The sequence below is a fragment of the Magnolia sinica genome, chromosome 14 (assembly GCF_029962835.1).
Source record: "Magnolia sinica isolate HGM2019 chromosome 14, MsV1, whole genome shotgun sequence".
In the NCBI taxonomy this organism is placed as follows: domain Eukaryota; kingdom Viridiplantae; phylum Streptophyta; class Magnoliopsida; order Magnoliales; family Magnoliaceae; genus Magnolia; species Magnolia sinica.
The window spans coordinates 1,104,837-1,124,010 of record NC_080586.1 but is presented as its reverse complement, the minus strand read 5'-3'; the positions used below and the strand labels follow the sequence as shown (position 1 = coordinate 1,124,010).

At 37.3% G+C, this 19,174-nt stretch overlaps 2 protein-coding genes across 3 annotated transcripts; one reads left to right on the top strand and one right to left on the bottom strand.

Annotated features, from left to right (window-relative positions):
- Positions 1-2,808: 2,808 nt before the first annotated feature.
- Positions 2,809-6,200, top strand: LOC131226095 (uncharacterized). The gene is made up of 2 exons (XM_058221780.1): positions 2,809-3,634; positions 5,716-6,200. Exons 1-2 carry the CDS (start codon positions 2,872-2,874, stop codon positions 5,808-5,810), a joined length of 858 nt encoding a protein of 285 aa, XP_058077763.1. The 5' UTR covers positions 2,809-2,871; the 3' UTR covers positions 5,811-6,200.
- A 218-nt stretch (positions 6,201-6,418) lies between these two features.
- Positions 6,419-18,629, bottom strand: LOC131226094 (pectin acetylesterase 12-like). Of its 2 annotated transcripts, XM_058221779.1 has the most exons (13): positions 18,438-18,629; positions 18,033-18,220; positions 16,152-16,234; positions 15,916-16,045; positions 15,690-15,763; positions 12,288-12,374; positions 12,088-12,212; positions 11,901-11,961; positions 9,059-9,112; positions 8,886-8,963; positions 8,138-8,243; positions 7,898-8,043; positions 6,419-6,863 (listed from the first exon to the last, which is right to left on the bottom strand). In XM_058221779.1, exons 2-13 carry the CDS (start codon positions 18,202-18,204, stop codon positions 6,756-6,758), a joined length of 1,224 nt encoding a protein of 407 aa, XP_058077762.1. In that variant the 5' UTR covers positions 18,205-18,220; positions 18,438-18,629; the 3' UTR covers positions 6,419-6,755. The 2 variants fall into 2 exon arrangements, with proteins under 2 accessions (XP_058077762.1, XP_058077761.1); XM_058221778.1 differs by lacking the exon at positions 18,438-18,629 and having other exon boundaries at positions 18,033-18,389.
- Between the last annotated feature and the right edge of the window lie 545 nt (positions 18,630-19,174).

Sequence of the window (19,174 nt, the reverse complement as noted above, 5' to 3'; positions counted from 1 at the left end):
TCCGTCGAACTCTTTTAACTGTCCAAAACCTAGTGGGACCCACGTTTCATGGACCATGATACAGAGGGACGCGGATTAGGTATACTACTACCCCACCAAGCTAAAGATAGAGTACTGTCTTCTCAGGGCTTTGCTCGCCTTCTTTGCTGTATATGTTTTATTCCGGGTCTGTGTATTTTGAAAGATTATTTTAAGATATTTTGAGGGAAAAGAGGCTGATTGGCAGCTTGAGTGGACCACATGACAAAAAGGGTGACAAATACCTTCCTAAGGCTCACCGTAATATTTATTAGCTATTTAAGCTGTTCATAAGGTTCACCATTTTGACAAAAGATTATTTCAAGGCATGAGCTCAAAAAAAAAAAAAAAAAAACGTAGTGGAAGGCTTGAGTGGACCACATATATGAAGCAGTGGTGACAATGACCCACCGTTGAAACTTTACTGGGGCGCAGCGTGATGTTGATATGCTAACTGATTTATCCTTAAGAGGATTTTAATAGTAAGTGCTCTATTCCCAATATTACATAAATATTAACTTGATCCAAATCATTTGTAGACCCAAAGAGGTTTTTAACCTTAAGGGGCCTTTTGGATAGTAAGTTGCTTAAAATAAACTACTTATTTCACAAATAACATATCTTAATTTTTATTTATTAAAAAAATAAATATGTTTGGCAAACAACATAATTATATGCTCCACTTGTAATTCATCTCTCTTGTACTTATCTTCAATAACTTATGAAAAGTAGACAAGCTAAAGAAGTTAATCGTTTTGATTATGTACTTTTAAGTTAAAAAGTTACTTATAACTAATCATAGACTAAACTTACTTATTTGAAATAAGTCACTTATCGACTACCATAGGTAGAAAAAGCAACTTATTCGGTGGCAATCGATCCATCCCCATTATTTCATGTGGTGTAGTCCTCATTTTAGGGCTCATCACCTACCATAATTTGTCAAAATGAATAAACAGTATATATAATAAAAACACATACATCACAGTGGGCCCCACATAGACCCCTTTTTCTAAACTTAATTTTTCCAACAAATGAGATACAAAGCAAGACCGTAGTGGACACTACCTGATGTGTGGTCCAGATCTCTGAACCACATTCAGCCAGCTCATTCTATCAAAACCCAAATATCTGATGCCAATGAAAAAAATACCAAACTAATCATAATCATGAAAGCAAAGGGTGTTAAAAAAGAGTATACCAAAACCAGCCTTTGTAGATATTACAAATGTGGCAAATCAGGCATCTTGTATTTTTGTAGTAAAAGGCTGTTGATGAAAGAAACGTCCACCTGCAAATATGTAGTGCGGAACAAATACGGAATGTCATCTACTAGTCCTTGATCATCTCGTGACTTAGACAAGGTCGCTCCACATCTCCATTTTCTACTTCATTCATGTACTTGGGGTGAATAAGTTCCAACCTGCCATGTATGTGCCATATCTAAACCACCCAATAGGTAGGCCCTGCAATAAGGATCAGCTTGTGCGAAAATCAACCTGATCTGATTATCACGAGGCTTACACCCTCGAAGCAATGCAAAAACTCACAAGCCAGGAGTTGGGCCCACACAAATTAATTTGTAAGTGTTTTTGAGATTGTCCATTGTTTTCCTTAAGCTGCTCGCATGATGATTGATTATGGTATGGTCAATCTATTAGATGATTTGGATGTCTTATACACATGATAAATTGGAACTTATCTACTGATTGGACAGTAAATTCCAACTGGTTTGGAGTAATGGTGTGGCAATTGGTCATCTCGCAGGGACAGATGTCCTCTTCTCCATGGGCAACTTAAATATCCATGTAACCCACCCTGATGTTTATGTGAAATTCAATCTGCTCATATATCGGTGCAAACCAATTTAAGAGGTAGGGTTTTTTTTTTAAAAAAAATTAATGTAGCAACTATTCAACTAATACAATTCAAGTCTACGCTCATATGTTGATCATTATCCAATATCAAGTAGTTATTTCAAGAGATGCATTCTCATGGTCACTCTTAATGATTAATTGTGAGTTTTGCCTTTTTACCTTATTACAGTGTTATACTAAAAGTTATTTTACCTTTTTACCTTATTGCATTGTTATACTAAAAGTCCTTCCTTTTGAAAGCCAAAGAGTAATTCACTTTCAAAGGAAGAACCCCACCCATAGGTGGTTAAGAAGGCCAATCTTCTTAAACTCTTGCCATATATGTTCATATCGAATGTATCTACTCATTTTTGAGCTTGGAGTTAAAGTTGATCGTTTTAATCAAGCTGCCGTATTAATTCTAGTATGCCTGCACACACGACACGTGACAAAAAAACAAACTGAGTGCCAACAAAAAAAAAGAGACTGAGTGCCAACAATCGGATTTGCTTTATTTTTTGGATAATGCCTTAAAATAATTTAGAAAAACGGAATGACGGAGCTGGCACAAAATACATACATCAAGGTGGGCCCCACGGTAAGGGCCGCACCGTCTTGGGTGAGTCCAGGCTCACCTAACCTGCTACCGGACACATGTGGCTATAGTCGTCTCAGGCAAGTCGCCTCCGAGCGAACCGCTATATATAACATCACTCACTGGTTGGACATCTCCTTAAACATGAGCTAAGCCTCGTGACTCGGCCGAGTTATCTCAACTCAAGCTGGTTAGAAATTAAATATATCAAATATATAATAATTACAAAAATACAATACCCTCACGTGAGTATGATATGTTCTTACAATTACTCGAGATTCTCGGGATATTTTAGGAATTTCAGCCTTATCAGCTCGTGTATATATCTCCTGCCCCCTCATTTCATTCCAATTAAGAATCATATCAAAATCCTCCAAAACCCTCTCTAATTCTCTTGTAGACATGGCCTCCGATGACACCATCACCACCATACGTTCATCCATCCATGATGATGATGATGATTTGGACGATGATATTGATGATGACCACCACAACCATCGTCACAACATGTCTAGACTATCCATGTGTACCACCAACATCAAACACTCCTTCTATGATGTTGATGATGATGATAATGGAGTCCATGATAACGTGACGGTCCACATGTCACATCTGTCCATCGACGACGACGGCTCGGAAGTCGAGGCTGACGGAGAGTTATCGGACGAGAAGGACGGCAAGGAGGTGTCGATCGAGTCCGTCGACGACTCCGATAAAGAGACGGGCTGGCTTTCGCTCCCGGCGGCGCCTCGTCGGGCAATTCGACGACGTGGGGGGGTCACGAAGATGAACGTGGAGGCGACTAAGGAGTATGCGAGCGAGAACGAGGCGAGGACTAGTCGAAGTAGAAGGAAGGAGTCGAGGAGAGTAAGAGAAAGATGGTTAGAGAGAGCTTGGGGACTGAGAAGTAAACAAAAAGCAGCAATCACTGATGAAATAGATAACAATCAAAGTGGAGAAAGCGAGTGTGTGGTAATTGCACGGCCTAAAGGAGGAGAGAGATGTTTGTGCATGGACATGGATGAAGTGAAGGCATGTAAGGATCTTGGATTTGAATTGCAGCATGAATGGACATTGGAGATTCCTAGTAGAATCTCCGGCTCGACGATCGATACCGATAGTGGTGGGAATTCTCCTATGGCTAATTGGAAGATCTCTAGCCCTGGTCAGTCTCTCTCTCTCTCTCTCACACATTAACATTTTCATTATTATTATTAGTGTAAATGGTTTGATATGACTTACATGGAATTTGTCTATAATGAAAATGGGACACTCCAAAAATCAAACCCATCCAACCATACTCACTGATAATAATGATAAAAGTTGAAAAAACCACGAATTCAATTGGTGGGTGTCAACGGACAGTTTAAAAAATAGACCATGGGCTAAATTCATTGGGTGAAATCATATGTTATAGCTGTATGATTGGTGTGATTTTTGGGTATGACCCAATGTGATTGATTTCCCCTTTTGTATCTATTTATAAAGAAATCAAAATTCAAATATGAAAAATATTAGTTTCTAATTGTAATCTTATCCCAATGAACTGAGATCATTACAAAGGAATCCTTTAAGATAACTCTCATATCTCAACAACTTAGAATTTGAGGGATATTAAATTAATTTCTCAAACTCTAGAGGTGAGTTTGTGATAGTCCAAAACTGGAAAATATTGGAAAATGGAGAACACGATTCAACAAAAGAAGACCAAAAATTCAGTTGGTTTGATCACCCAATGTGGAGATTTTTGGTGCATGTCTCATCTACAGTAAGTGCGCCCCACTGCATCATATTGATGGGACGGCTAGATCATGAGGCCCACCTGTAGAAAGCACAAACTGGAAGCCTACTGTACACATATTCGGCCAGAGCATTGTAAGATACCTCATTAAAATAATTAAGCTATAGATATTTTGGTGAAGGATCTAGAAAAACCATTTCCTTTGGGGAGTGGTTGCCACTTTCGATAAGCACATTGCTTTTATTTATTTATTTATTAATTTTTATACATCTATCATTCAGATTTTCAATGTGATCACTGATTAGGGGGGCTTTTTATTTATTTATTCATGGAGAGAGCTTTGATACTCTGGCAGTGTGTGATGGTTGATAGGCAGGCACTTAAAATCACTCAGAAATTGAGTACATGGCATACGACTAATTCAAATCAACCTGTCTAAATTATGGTGCCCAGTCTAGATATATAATCAATCATTAATCACGATTATTTGATTGTGGACAGTTTATCAGACGGTAATAAGTGAAAATTTTGGCATGTTCTTATTTCAACAGATAAATGTCCAACAATCAAAGAGTAATCTGAATTTGGGACTGTGATTTAGCAACCATGTGTTTCATAATCTAACTAGTTTAATTTGATTTATTACATGCCATGTGTATAATTTTTTTATTGTGAGAATATCAAACGCCATGCTCTGCCAGAGTATCAAATAACTCCTCTTCTTTAAGCTTACATCTCTTTCTTTTGTGCTCCCAATGAGGGACATTTTGATCATTTCCCAAAAGGAGTGCCAATAAGAGTGGTTTCCCATCAAGATCACACAAGAGGTTTGCTAGAATCTCCTTGGATTTGGATTCCTTTTAATTTCCTAGACCGATTGCCAATAAGACCGATTTGGATTCTTTTTAATAAGAGAGGTTTCCCATCAAGATCACATAAGCATTTTAACCTTTGATTATATAAAGGTTATGATGACCATTGACAAACAAAAGAGCCAAATTATCAAGGGTTGAAATAGTCTAATTTAATAGCATTTATTTGACCTCTATCCACCATACAAACTAGGACCCATCATGTAAACAGTTCAGACAATTGAAAGTGACCCCAAATTCAAAGGCTAAAATTTCGAACAACTATATTTTAGATACATTCCAGCAAACCTCATGACATAGTGGTGGGATTCTAAGACCACAATAACAATTTGGATTCTAAACCCATTTGGTGGGACCCATTTGATTAGTCCCACATAGCATCACATTGGAACATTGTGGCAGGTTGGGCTTCCAAGGTAGTTGGGACCTACATTGCAATAAGCACGCACCGAGCGAGCGGCATCCCATGCTTACATTGGATTAAGCGCCCGCACCATCAAGCATCATGGCTGGGATAATGCCATGATGATGGTGATTAAGTAGTGATTCAAAGACCAATGAGTGAATCTATTGTGCTGATATATGTCTAGATTTTATGGTGACTGACTCGATATCGTGGTGTAATTAACTCAGGTGATGACCCGAGGGATGTAAAAGCTAGGCTCAAGGTATGGGCGCAAGCAGTGGCACTCGCTTCCGCAACTCGCCTCACCTCGCCGGCTGACTGATGACTTAAATACACTTTCTAAACTCCCGCGTTAGATTTTCGTGTGCGGGCTTTTCCTCATTTTCTTCTCCACACTTTTGAGTGATTTTTGAGATTTGGGTGAATGAGAATTTCCACTGCCATCTTCTCCCTGTAAATAGTACTGATGGAAGATGAACATGTGGAAAGATGAGCGTCGACTACTACTACCATACTATGAATGAGAATTTCCACTGCCATCTTCTCCCTGTAAATAGTACTGATGGAAGATGAACAGGTGGAAAGATGAGCATCGACTGCTACTACCATACTATGACCATGAAAATTCCACATGCATACTCTTGTATTGTGATTGTTTTTGCAATTTGTTGGATCTCATATTGTCCTGAAATATCATCGAGTAGTTACGTTATTTTAACAGTAATAACTTATCCATGGTCACGTGGAATGGTGCCACATGCATTTTCATGGGTCTGCTCTGGTGAACGCTGATTGCTTGAAACACCCATTTAGTGGTCCAATCCATATAATATCATAACTTGTCTTTTTTAAACAAAAACGGAATAAATGCATGGGATGCTACAATTCGGATGTCCATGCATCATTACATCACGCGTTGCAATTCGGATGTCAGGCATGCGATTGAAATATTCTTAATATCTTCCTTAAACTAAATTCATAAGGTTGTACATCACACAGAGGGGTGTGCAATGTGCACTATATTGCAATAAACTAACAACAACTTGAATTGATTTCTATAGCATTAATGGAACAGAAATTTATATTGGAGAGAAGCTGCAGCATTGGCACGTAGAAATTGCACACGTGAGGCTTCATCAGCAAGCGAGAAACTTACGGGTTCCACTTCCCCTTCTCTGCAAGCTCTAGTCTTATTGACTGATCAGCTTCTCCGGATGTAAATATTTCAACAAATGTGAAACAGGAGGAAAATCCAATGGACAATCTATCACTTGAATACCAGATTGTGGCAGGTCTTGTCACAAGGGTACGGACAGTCAATCGCCTTTACTCCAGTTCGATCAAAATACCAGTCACCAACAGATTGCGCAATTCCCTGCATTTGACAGCAGAGTCCCAGATGGGATTGAAATGAGATGAACATCACCTTGTTCCAACAGAAATGAGAAATACAACCAACCCTTCATCACAAGCATGCTGATAATGAATCATGATATAAAGATTGAGCAACTTCATATGCTTTTTGAAATTTTCTTTTTGATTAATGACCAAAAGAATTTCAAAAATTACTCGAACCAATTTGCTGCCATGGACTATTATTTTAATGCCCAAAGAAACAGAAAAAAAATAATAATAAAAAATAATAATAAATCAATAGACCCAAATGAAACTCGTCACAAGCAAGCTGAGAATGAATCATACGATACAAAGATCAAGCAATTACAAAATTAGTTCTGTGGAGGAGATACAAAACCTTTAAAAAAAAAAAAAAGAGTTGAAATTCTATTGTGTGGTAATGAGTTAGTTTCCCTCAAATCTCAGTCATACTTGCAAAAATAACATAAACCAAGGCGATTTGGTCATTTCCTCTAAAGAGTGGGTAAAAAGGTTACAAGATTCCATCAGAATGATGGTTTGGGGTTATTTACTAGTTGAGAAAAACTATTGATACTCTGGCAGAGTGTGATGACTGATGCACAGGCACTTCGAGATTACTAGGAAATTGCATACGTGGCATATAAGTTAAACTGTCCAAATTATAATTCCAATTTAAATGTAACATGAACCATAAAATACGGTTATTTATCTGACTATCGGATTGGCGGACATTTATTGGATGGTTAAAGGTTAAAAATATATCCAATGGTCCTATTTCAACAAACAGTTCTGAAAGGGCAATTCTTCAATCAAACAAACGAAAGGAATTTATTAAGGGGAAAAAAAAAAGGTAACTGGGTGTCATTTTGAGAATGGTAGTTTATTAAAAAGACTATAAAAAAGAAAATACTAGTTTGAACTTTCAGGACATGAAGCATACCAAATGGACAAAAGATGCGTAACATTTCTATAAAAGAACAAATGTCGTGGATGTTTTATTAATCCTAATGCAATTAGACAAATTAGTCATACCTTGTTTCCAAGAATGGGGGAATCATCTGCAAACCATGTGTCCTGCCTCTCAGTTTGACAGTGAGCGAAACATGAATTTATAAACAAACCATTTTTCTTGGGGACTGAAAACCCTTTCAGTGCATTGAGCATTTGATTCCTGAAGCCTGCTTGACAAAGAATAAGTTCGAATCACGTTCTGAATCCGGCTGACTCAAAATGAACCCAACTCTCGGAGATGAGAAATTTGAAGAAAAATACCTTGAAGAAATTGGATTTGTGATCCATCACAACGCGCGTGGTTTAATTTGCATTCACGCCAGACACCCCGGGGATCAGCTGATGTAGGAGCTAAGCTAGCTTGAATCTGAAAAGGCGGAAAGAAGTCCAATTACTAATTAGATTCAACATGGCTTTTCTAACTTTTATCAAATTTTCATATTGCACTGACCAATCATGTGTGGTAGGTCTTTGCCAGCCAAGTTGGTACACTTGGTGTTTGAAGAGATGGTGAAAACACAACCTGCATTAGGCAAGCTAGGTTTTCCCACTTCCACTCCCAAAACATGGTTTAGAGACTAAGGACTGTTATATCCCAACCTTGTTTTTTATCCTAGGATATCTTGTTGACCTTGGAACCACAAACCCCAGCTAATAATCAATTGTTTTTTATCCTAATATAAGCTTGCTCAGAATCAATAATAATAATCTATAACGTGAGCAACAGGGACAATTTTACTTGCGCAATTAATATTGGGAGAGTTGTAAGATTTGGGTTTTAAAAGGGCAGTGGAAGGGCATTTATGTAATTTGCATGACTGCGTGTGCTTCTCAACCAATGGTTCAGATTTTGCTTACACCTCATGAGTGGTGCCACTTTTGCCCTTTTTGAATTTTTTTTATTACAAGTAGCCCACATCCTCTCTCCCTTCTCTGCCTAAGCACGCACCCATGTTCATGCGTGCCATACTCACTAGTAGTAGTGACAATAATAGCAATAAAATTTTACCTGCCATGAGTCATATGCTGCGTTCAAAAGAAAAAGTGGGGTCCTGACATTTGCCACCAAGTTTTGTGGAAAAAAACACTGCAAGGGGCGTGTGACAATTTAGTTCATTTTCATTTTATTTCTTTATCACGCATATATGCAAGAGGTAAAACTGACAACAGGAAAAGAGTTACCGAAATCGTATCCATGTGGGAGGTACAAGTCTGTGGCAAATTCCTTCCAACACCCTGTGACAACCATATTAATTGTCATGAAGAAATGAAAACAGTGTTTGAAGAACAAGCTAAATAAGCATCTTTGAAAATCTAAGGCACGGGAACTACTGAGAAATCAAGAATAGAAACAATATCAATGTTCTTCAAGAACTGAAAGGGATCACAATCATTTTTTATTGTTGTTTTCTAGATATTTTTGTCAGTTAGATTTTACAAAGACATCTGTTATTTCTGGATTGTTTCCCTAGTCACCATTTAAAAAAAAAAACACTTCCATTGGTCTCATACATTTATGCTTATTTAGGTACCAAACAACGCATTTTGCAATGTTTTGATACTTCGGCACTGGCAATCTGGCATACTATGAATCCTAATGCATAGTTGATGTAAGACAAGTCTAGGGCAATCGTATGAAGGGCCAAGTGTTAGTGTTGTGTGCTCTGAAAAACCAATGTGATGATCTTAACCATTGAATTGACCTTGTATGTAGATCATGATGACCATGGGTCCTGTGTGGACATGTTATTAATGCTATAACGAATGTGCGAGTGTCCCTTAGATGTATGTGAACATGGGTTAATTTGCATAGGAATCCGTTGGTTAAATAAGTAAATTTCAGGTTTTGAAAAGTTTCAAATTTCTGTGTTTTGAAAGTGTTAAACAAAAATGCCTATTGTTTGATAGGATTTGATATTAATTAGATTATGAACTCCATTGCAAGGATATGCACCCAAATATGCCATGTCGAGAAGCTTTTATAATTTGGTAAACAAAATACGTTCTAGGTTGTGGTTTCATATAAGCCCTTAACTACATTCCTTAGGAGGGGAAAAAGCCTTGATTAAAAAGGTAAAAACTAGAGAAAACTAATTTGTTACATCATACAGAACAAAGAGATGCAAATGATGCATAAAGTCTTAATCTATAGTACTTCGTGTTCAGAGTATCCAGATCATCGATTAGGCTGAGATATTAGCGATAGGCTTCGGTATTTAGACATCTTGTATGGCCAACTAGGCATTGAAATACTAGCAAACGATGCATATCGTGTTATCCTAGGAGGCATCAGCTTCAAATAGCTATGTAGCCATATGGCTACACAAGTGTGATTGTTCCAGCATTGGTAGGAGTTTCACATGCCAAAGATGATGAAGAATGCACCCAACTACATGATAGTGCCTGCCATCTGTTGACAAAGTCCTTAGCACCTGGCATTTAGGGGTCTATGCTTTACGTAGGAAGTCAGGCTGAGAAATTAGTCTCATGTCATAGTGCCTATTCTCCTTGAACAATGGATGAGAAGTGGTATTCTGTGCTTGGCACAAATGCTGCAATAGATTTGCGCCGGGGCGCAGAGTCCTATCTTTATGAAGCTTAGTGCCTGGCACTAAGGCTTCTCCTGGGAAGTCTAACGTCTGGCGCAAAGCAGTGGAAGTTATCAGACTGGTGAGGCTCACCTGAATAAGCATCGGACATTAGTGTCTGAACTCTGAAGTCCCAAGAGGCCAAGTAAAAAAGATTTTGAAGGTCCAACAAATGATGTGCTAAGGGGTATTTATAGTCCCTGGAGTCATGATTCTCTCTAAAAGCTGGTTAAACATCATGAACACGTGTCAGCATCTCATTGGACAAGGAGAATTGCATTCCGTAGAATCTTTAGAACCAGGCAGACTGCCGTCTGTTATAAAAGGGGCTAAGTGCCTGATGCTTAGCCATTAGCACCTGTACCTTGGGAAACAGGCACTAAGTACTTTGCGCCGAGCGATTTTCCATCAATTCTGATTGATTGCCTTTTTACGACAATGGATTGGTGGATTCATATTGTATCAGTCCCCAGATCCGTAGTTGGTGGGCATGGCTATTCATTCGAGTCTTCGGGTAACGCCACCAAGGTGGAAATTCTCGTATTCCGTAAAGGTTTTTCTAGAGGATCTGTCCACAGGATAGGCGAAGAGAGTGATTTTTAGGCAGCAAGCATCTAGAGTCAATCCAGATAGGCGTTAGGGCTCCATTTTAAACTGTTTGGGCTCATTTTAAAGAGTGACAAACTCCATGTCAACAAAAAGACTCTAACACCAAGATCGAGAGAAATCAGACAAAATGTACTGAGATCAGTTACGGAAGAAAGATTTTTTTTATTTTTTTATTTTTTTAAAAAAGAAGAAGAAGAAGAAGAGAGAGGTTTAGCAGGCATTATAAACTCCAAAGGTCATAACTTTATAACTATTGATTGGAATATCACATAAAATATGTAGTTCGAAAGCTATATGTCCTGGTAAATGCCAAAGACAATTGGACCCTGAACGGCTTCCCAAAATATGGTCATTTTAGGGGTTAATTTTAAGTTAAAATTTACTATTTTTACTAAGTTGTGAGTTTTACTTGTTTTAGAGTGTCTTAGGGTTTGAAAGTCGATTGATGTCTAAAGTACTTGTTTGAGTCATCTGAATGAATTTGAGTCAGTAGAAAAGTCATTTATTTATTTTAGTAAGTTTACTATCTCGAGAGAGTTATGAATTTAGGGCTTAAGGCTTATATAAGTTGCATAAATTGCTTTGTAAGGAGATGTTATCCGTGATTTTCAATAATATATTGTCTTTAGAGATTTTTTCGCTTTGTGGATTCAAAGTACGTCATGGATTCAAAGTTTATCATAAAGGAAGAAGACAATGACATCTTCCTCTCCCTTTTCACCATGCATCCACTATGCCAATAGATGACCCAAAATTTTAATAATCTAATTGAAGAAGACTACTAGAACAAAAATCCCTTTAAAAAAATATTATTTTGATATAAATACCTGTAAACTTACTACACCTCCAAAGATAGATCTTAGAGTACGCCCACCAGATACATCGATCCTACAATTCCATATAGAACCACATAGATTAGATAAAACAATAAGCACCAACTAATACAAGCAGAATAAGAAAAATTATGAAAGAAAATATTATGTGATGAGAAATATTTCAAAGAATGGATCATACGCGTCAAGGAATAACCCGGCATCACTGAGGCACTTGACTTTAGTTCTTCCGGGGAATAGTTCCCGAAACTCATCGCAGTGTAGTATAGATGCTAAACCCCCAGCAGAGCATCCGGAAAGAAGAGCCTGAAATGTACCAACAGCATACAGTCACTACAAAATCAAAGATGGTCCAAATATCTGTACCTGGCAAAAGACTACCTGGTTGGCATAACGCATTCCCTTTGACATTAGATCTTCCATGGCAGCTGACCAGATCCGCTGCCCTCGAAAATAAAGTTTTGCAGCCTAGATATCAATCCAGTATACGTCAGCATGAAGTGGGATATAATCCCCAAATGATGTAAAATGCTCTTTTTAAAGCAGGTCAATGTGCAGATAGGTTTTTGAGATGGGCTATATTTCGATAAAAGAGATGCTATTGATTTATTAGTGATGGACAAAAAGAAACAGGAAAAAATGACTCCTATCCAATCTTCCCCCCTTGTAATGAGCTCGATTTACGCTGGAGGGAAAATGATCCGTGTCTATATAATCCTACTTGGGAACTTTCAAGCATTGGCGGTGCTAATAAATGAACGTACCCCATTAAACAATAAAAACAATTTATGATTGCATTCCAATTACATCACTAGATATCAACTTGCCCACCTATTATGCAAAACTTGGTGAAAAAATAATGAATGATGCGCTATAAAGGGTGGAAAAATCAATTGAATCCATCCATCATGACATTGGTACCAGATATTCCAGGATATTGTTAGGGAGAAATGCTCCAGTGCTCTCAGAGCAGTGTAAGTTATAGTGCTCCTAGTTGCATCAGTCCACTTGGACAGTCCACTCAATCTGAACTGTTTATTAAGTCCAGAACACATTTCATGGATCACCATGCAAAAATTACACTGCCGGATGATCTAATCCATCCTTGATTTGGCCTTATTTTCTAAAGCCATCATTTTTTCCAAGTTACGGATAGGATGGCTACAACACCTAACAAAAGCGATTCATTAGGATCATTGGCAATCCATGATGGGCCCCAACAAACAGATGAATCAAATTGTTGATTGGTCCTATTTTTTGTGTAAACAATCTTGACTGTTCATAAGGCCATTGATCGATGGCTAATCTCCATTCGAGTTTATGATGTTTGCATAGTAGCCCATGAAATGTGCATTGAACCTAGTGGAAAGTCTGGATCAATGAATTGGACCAATGCAACGAGGAGCACCATAACTTATTTTCAGGAATATGATTTATCTTAAACCTGTTGTGTTAGGTACTTAATCCAGTATTTCTGAAATGTTGACAATTATCATAATGCATGTGTCTGTTTGTACTTTTTTTCTAAAGTAAGAAGAAGCAGATGTTTGTACTGTAAAAAAATTCAAATGTTGACAATTTCATTAAATTTGGCATACTAGAAAGATTTAAAACAATGCCTTGTTTAATAAAACTTGATAGAATGGATCCATATATGTATCATGAACACTTGAGAAATGGACAATCATATTCCCATTCTTGCATCTCTATCCATGTCCAAATCAGTACCTGTATCTGGGTATCATAGCTGTCTTTTGGTAAGTCAATTGATGGTCGTTTCCTCAAACTCAGGATTTGTTTGGATAAACTTTCAAATGAAGTTGTTTATTTTAAATGAAGGCAAATTTTACTTTTAAAAAAAAAAAAAAGAAAAAAAAAGAAAGAACTCAAATACTAAATACAGGTTGAACTAAGAAGTGACTCTCACGACTACCTCAAACTGGAAACCCGGATCCAAGTGGAACAAAGAAAGAAAGGAAAAACAAAAACTTAATTGAAACAGCCAGCATGAGGATGTGATTCGCCAATTTCCAATCCCTCATAAATTCACCATACAGCAGCCCTTGGACTTAAGCCCTCGGCATAGCCCAGCCAAATAGCAGATAGCCCCAATACGACACTGATCAAATCTATTGAGGCCTGCCTATTTACAAAGATTATCTATTCCTCTCCAACCACTAGCCCCACGTAATCTCGAAAGGCAACATCCACCACAAGACACTACCTCCCAACCTTAAAGGACTCACAGAGTGCCCACTGATTATTGAAGGAAAACATGCATTTGTAGACCAGCTTATCACAGAAAGACTAAAGAAATGTCTGCTAATGATTGAAACCCTAGGCAAGATAGAGGCATGCCACAAATTAGCAGGCGGCAAAATGATCCCATCACTATGCCAGCCTTGTGTATATCTATATGAACTCAGGTTAAGATGTTCAATCACAACGAGGACCATTTCAACATCAGAAAGATTCATGTGGACATCCATGCATGCATGCATGCATCAAAAAAAAAAAAATGAGCTCTCCCAAGAACTTCCTAGCACTCATTTACCTTCTAATCCTCAGAAACCATGAGGGAAAAGAGGCCTGAAATGATTCAGCAAAAGGATCATCACCAAGCCAAATATCCTTACAAAATCAAATCTTCACCCCTTTCCAAATGACGAAATAAATACCTTTCTTAATAGGTCTCCATTTGGCTCCCCACCGAGTTGCAACTATTATCCTAATAAAGTTGAAGTAACCAGATCTCACTTTCCTTTCATCATATCTGAGTTGCAAATTGCAATTATGTTACTTTGAATTTGGACTTGAAAGAAGCATAACGGCAACTCAAAGGCTGCTGCTTCATTTAGTTACAAATTCTAAAAAACCATCCATAAGGTCTATCATTCTGTCATATCCTCCTTATTAAACTGGATGTTCACAACACAGTTCAACTGTGCATCTAGTTGCAGCACCTCAATGTATCATTGTACTTCAATTAGTGGATAGGAGAATTGAAAACATGGACATGGAAAAACCATATGAATAGTTGCACTTGATTTTCTTTAAGACATAAATTGGCATTAGAAAAACAAAAAATTCAGACATCAAGGGAACAATAAACTTCAGTTGTATTCAAATATGCAAAGAGGAGAAATGTATATTTCTATGGGAGGCAATTTCTTTGCTAAGGTTTCCACCTTCCCCAACAGCCCCTAAGAAGACAAAGACGGTCTTTCTTGCTTAAATGAATGGTTGCACTTGATTTTCTTTAAGACATAAATTGGCATTAGAAAAACGAAAAATTCAGACATCAAGGGAACAATAAACTTCAGTTGTATTCAAATATGCAAACAGGAGAAATGTATATTTCTATGGAAGGCAATTTCTTAGCCAAGGTTTCCACCTTCCCCAACAGCCCCTAAGAAGAAAAAGACAGTCTTTCTTGCTTAAATGAATGGTTGCACTTGATTTTCTTTAAGACATAAATTGGCATTAGAAAAACGAAAAATTCAGACATCAAGGGAACAATAAACTTCAGTTGTATTCAAATATGCAAAAGCAGCTGAAGGCATGATTTAATTGCAAGCAGGGGATTCACTGAATTTCAAGTGCATTTGTAATAACGTACTGGACCTAATTTTGGGCAAGTTTATTCAGGAAACAAGAATTAGGAGCTAGAAGAAACATGCCCCTCATTCTATTCGGGTGAGATTCACAGATCTGGTTTCGACCGTGAATCCTACCTAAGTGAGAAGAATATGCATTTGACGGAATATATTACCAAATACCGACCTCGTTTTGACTATCGCCGGTGAAAGATGCACCATCACAATATCGAACCTTGACTCGATTCCAATTGAAAAAATCTGTGAGAAGAATAAAGTTAAATCCACATCAAAACTAAATTCCACAAATTACAACAAAAACCCACTCCCCAATCCTGCAGGAAGAATGAAGATAGATCCAACCCAGTTCATCAAAAAAGGAGAAAATGCAAGAAAGGTGATTCAGGAAAAACCAGGATTTTCCTCAGCCTTATTGCTCAAAATTCCAGTAAAGGGTATCTGCTTTTCCATGTAATTTGATGAACCACGTCGAGTTGTCTTGCGATAAACACAATTTCTGATGTCATTGCACCAGCCTCCTCCCTATTGCATCAAGAGTTTTTCAATGAGCTTTTAGACTTCACATGAAGTACAATGCAAACTAACGTGCATTAGAACCTATGGTTTCTTTACTTTGAAGCCATCTTACCTCCAATAGGATGAGCCAACTGTTTGCTCCTGATCCATACCCTCTATGCAGGTGGTAAGCAGGTAGTGTTCCATCCAAACAGACTGCATGTATTGGAAAATACAAAACAGAATAGTCATCATAAGCTTTTCTAAAGAAGCTCAAACATATGTTGACACTCAAACAAAAAGAAGATTTTCTTCATCTTCTTCTTCTTCTTTTCGGGGGACATTTAACAGAATTTTACTAAGAATAAACGGCAAAAGAAATGGCAAATAGGGGCAAAGAATACCCAACAAGAAAAGAATCTCCACAAAAAACCCTTTTTGAAACGCAATCAGTCACATGATTAGCATTCCTAAGGCGAAAGAAAATCAGCCATACGAAATAGAACAGTACACAGACCAATGCACTATTATTAAAAATTTTAAACCATTGTAAGCCATGTAAGCCCAATCCAATGGCTGGGATATTTGAAAAGTCAAAAAGGCATTTGTGAAGTTAAATGAAATCTATCCAGAACATATTGACGATGCTGATGAAACCATTGGCTTTTGGTCATACTCAGATCACATCCAGCCAGAGTAATATTTGAATGAGAGTGTTGGCTCTGAACATACTCGGATCACATCCAATCGGGGTAATATTTAGACAATGTAGGAAACTTAAAGAACCATGAATTCCAATTCCAATTCCAATTTAAACCGCCAAAACTTCTGGAACTCCTAACACTACAATTTGTCACTATTTAACATGTTCTAATGAATGCAATATTCAAATTCGACAACTCAGCAGAATCTAGATTTTTTGCTGTTGAAACGCAGATTAGTTTTCTCCCTTCTTCGAAAGGCCATTGGCATTCATATATTGGCTTGGACGTTTTGGCAATTTGTAGTCCAATCAAGTCGAGGTTCACCCAGCAAACAACCTTGCACAAAATATAAACCAAATCAACATGCACTGGGGGAAAAAAAAAGGACGAACCAAAAGTTAAGCTTATTTGATTATCTATCAGATTGGTGGAAATTTATTGGAATGGCTAAAAAAAATGAAAAATATCCAACGGTTTCAACAAACAAGCATCAATGAATCAGGGGTTAGGACTGCTCAACTAATCTGATTTTCGGACTGTAACTTAGCAACAGTGGTTTCCACAATTTACTTGGTTTAATTTGAATTATGGATGCCAAAAGCAATTTCTAAGTGTCTGCATATCAAGCATCCTACTCTTCCAGAGTATAAAATTACTCCCAACAATTAATCATCTTATTCAGAGAAAGAATCCAAATACCAAACCTGACTTGCAACTGAAGACCGAATGAACAAATAAACTAAAAGAAGTTTGCATCTAATCAAGTAGATCAACATCATCATCGTAGCCTGGTCACCAATACAAAACAAGAATTCTCATGATTTCTTAGCAAGAGTTCAACAACAGTTGACAACATGACATCAACCTTCCTTCACCCGGGACAAAAATAAAGAAGACTGAACTAATCAGAGCAGGAAAAAAAAATAACGTAAAAAAGTATTAAGCAGATTAATTGAATAAGGAACTCAAAAGAAAATCTTACACATTACAAAGGATACCCAAATCATGCATTAGTAATTAAAGGGATAGAAAAGGGAATAATCTTGACATGAAGAGGAACAGAAAAAAAAAATACAAAAACAGAGAAAATGGATTAAAACAATCACTTCATATACACACACACACACATACAAAAACAGAGAAAATGGATTAAAACAATCACTTCATGACTATGTAAAATCAATGCCATTAGCAAATATCACACTAAAAAAACCAATATCAACAATCCATGGGATGGAAAAAGAAAAAAGAAAAAAAGTTCACCAAAAATACTATTGCTAAAAAAATCTAAATATAGAAATGCACTATACCGGCTCCTTTTGCAGCAGCTCCTTGAATAAGAGTGAGGCCCACCATCAAAGGCCTGATGGAAACACCATAAGCTTCCACATATGAAATCTCAGTCACATTCAACTCTTCAAAACCATCAGCCCATCTCATCGTCACCAGCCCAACAAGAGCCAAAACCCACAAAAGCTTCATGGTTTTTCTTCCTCTGCTACAAAGAATGGGAAGAATACAAAGGAGATGGGCCTTAAATGATGAATCTGAAAAACCCAAGATCTAAAACATCTCAGATTTTATTTATTTTTTCCTGCTCAGCTGAGAAAATAAAATAAAATAAAATAAAATAAACTAAAGTAAATGGTTGTTTATAGAATATGTAAGGAATGTGGGTTTTGAACCTCAGAAGCAAACAGTAAGAAAATCTTTACATTGGTAAGTGACTGTTGTCTTCTACTTTGAGATTTTTGCTTTCTTTTCTTTTCTTTTCTTTTTCCTCTAATAAAAGAAAACGTTTCTGTCCTTTTGAGTGAATTCCCAGACGTTTCTACACTTTTTTTATTTTTATTTTTATGTATCTTTGAAAGGAACCCGTGATTTACAGCTGTTTTCACGAGCACCCATTTGCGGATTTCTCTGGTATCTGTTGGGATTTTATAACGGAAGGAGTGCTTTCGTCATTTGCTCATTTCAAAAGAAAAAGAAAGCTCTCTTTCGAGATTGTACTTTCATGAGATTTAATGGTGTTTTAATTACGTTGTTTTATTTGCTTTGGAAGTATCTGTTTTTTCTTTTTTCCTTTTTTTTTTACTACGAATGCAATCTGTTATTTTATTTATTTTTACTACGCATGTACACAGCACATACACGTGACATGTACCTCGAATTAAATCGCACTAGGGTGGGACCCAGTCTAGATGTAACATGAACCCATATAGGAGATCCTGACCGTTTATTAATATACGTTTTCTTTTTTGAATTTGGACCATTGATTTATTTTTTTGTTTTAATAGTCCATTGAATGTCCTCTAATCTTGTAGTTAGGACCATTTGTTCAGTGTAATTTTTGGGTTATGACCCACCTCTACTAGGGTCCCACAGATTGCACGGTCTAATTTTAGATGCGTGGGAATGAGAGGTATGATTTCTTGGTGTATGCGCATGGAGA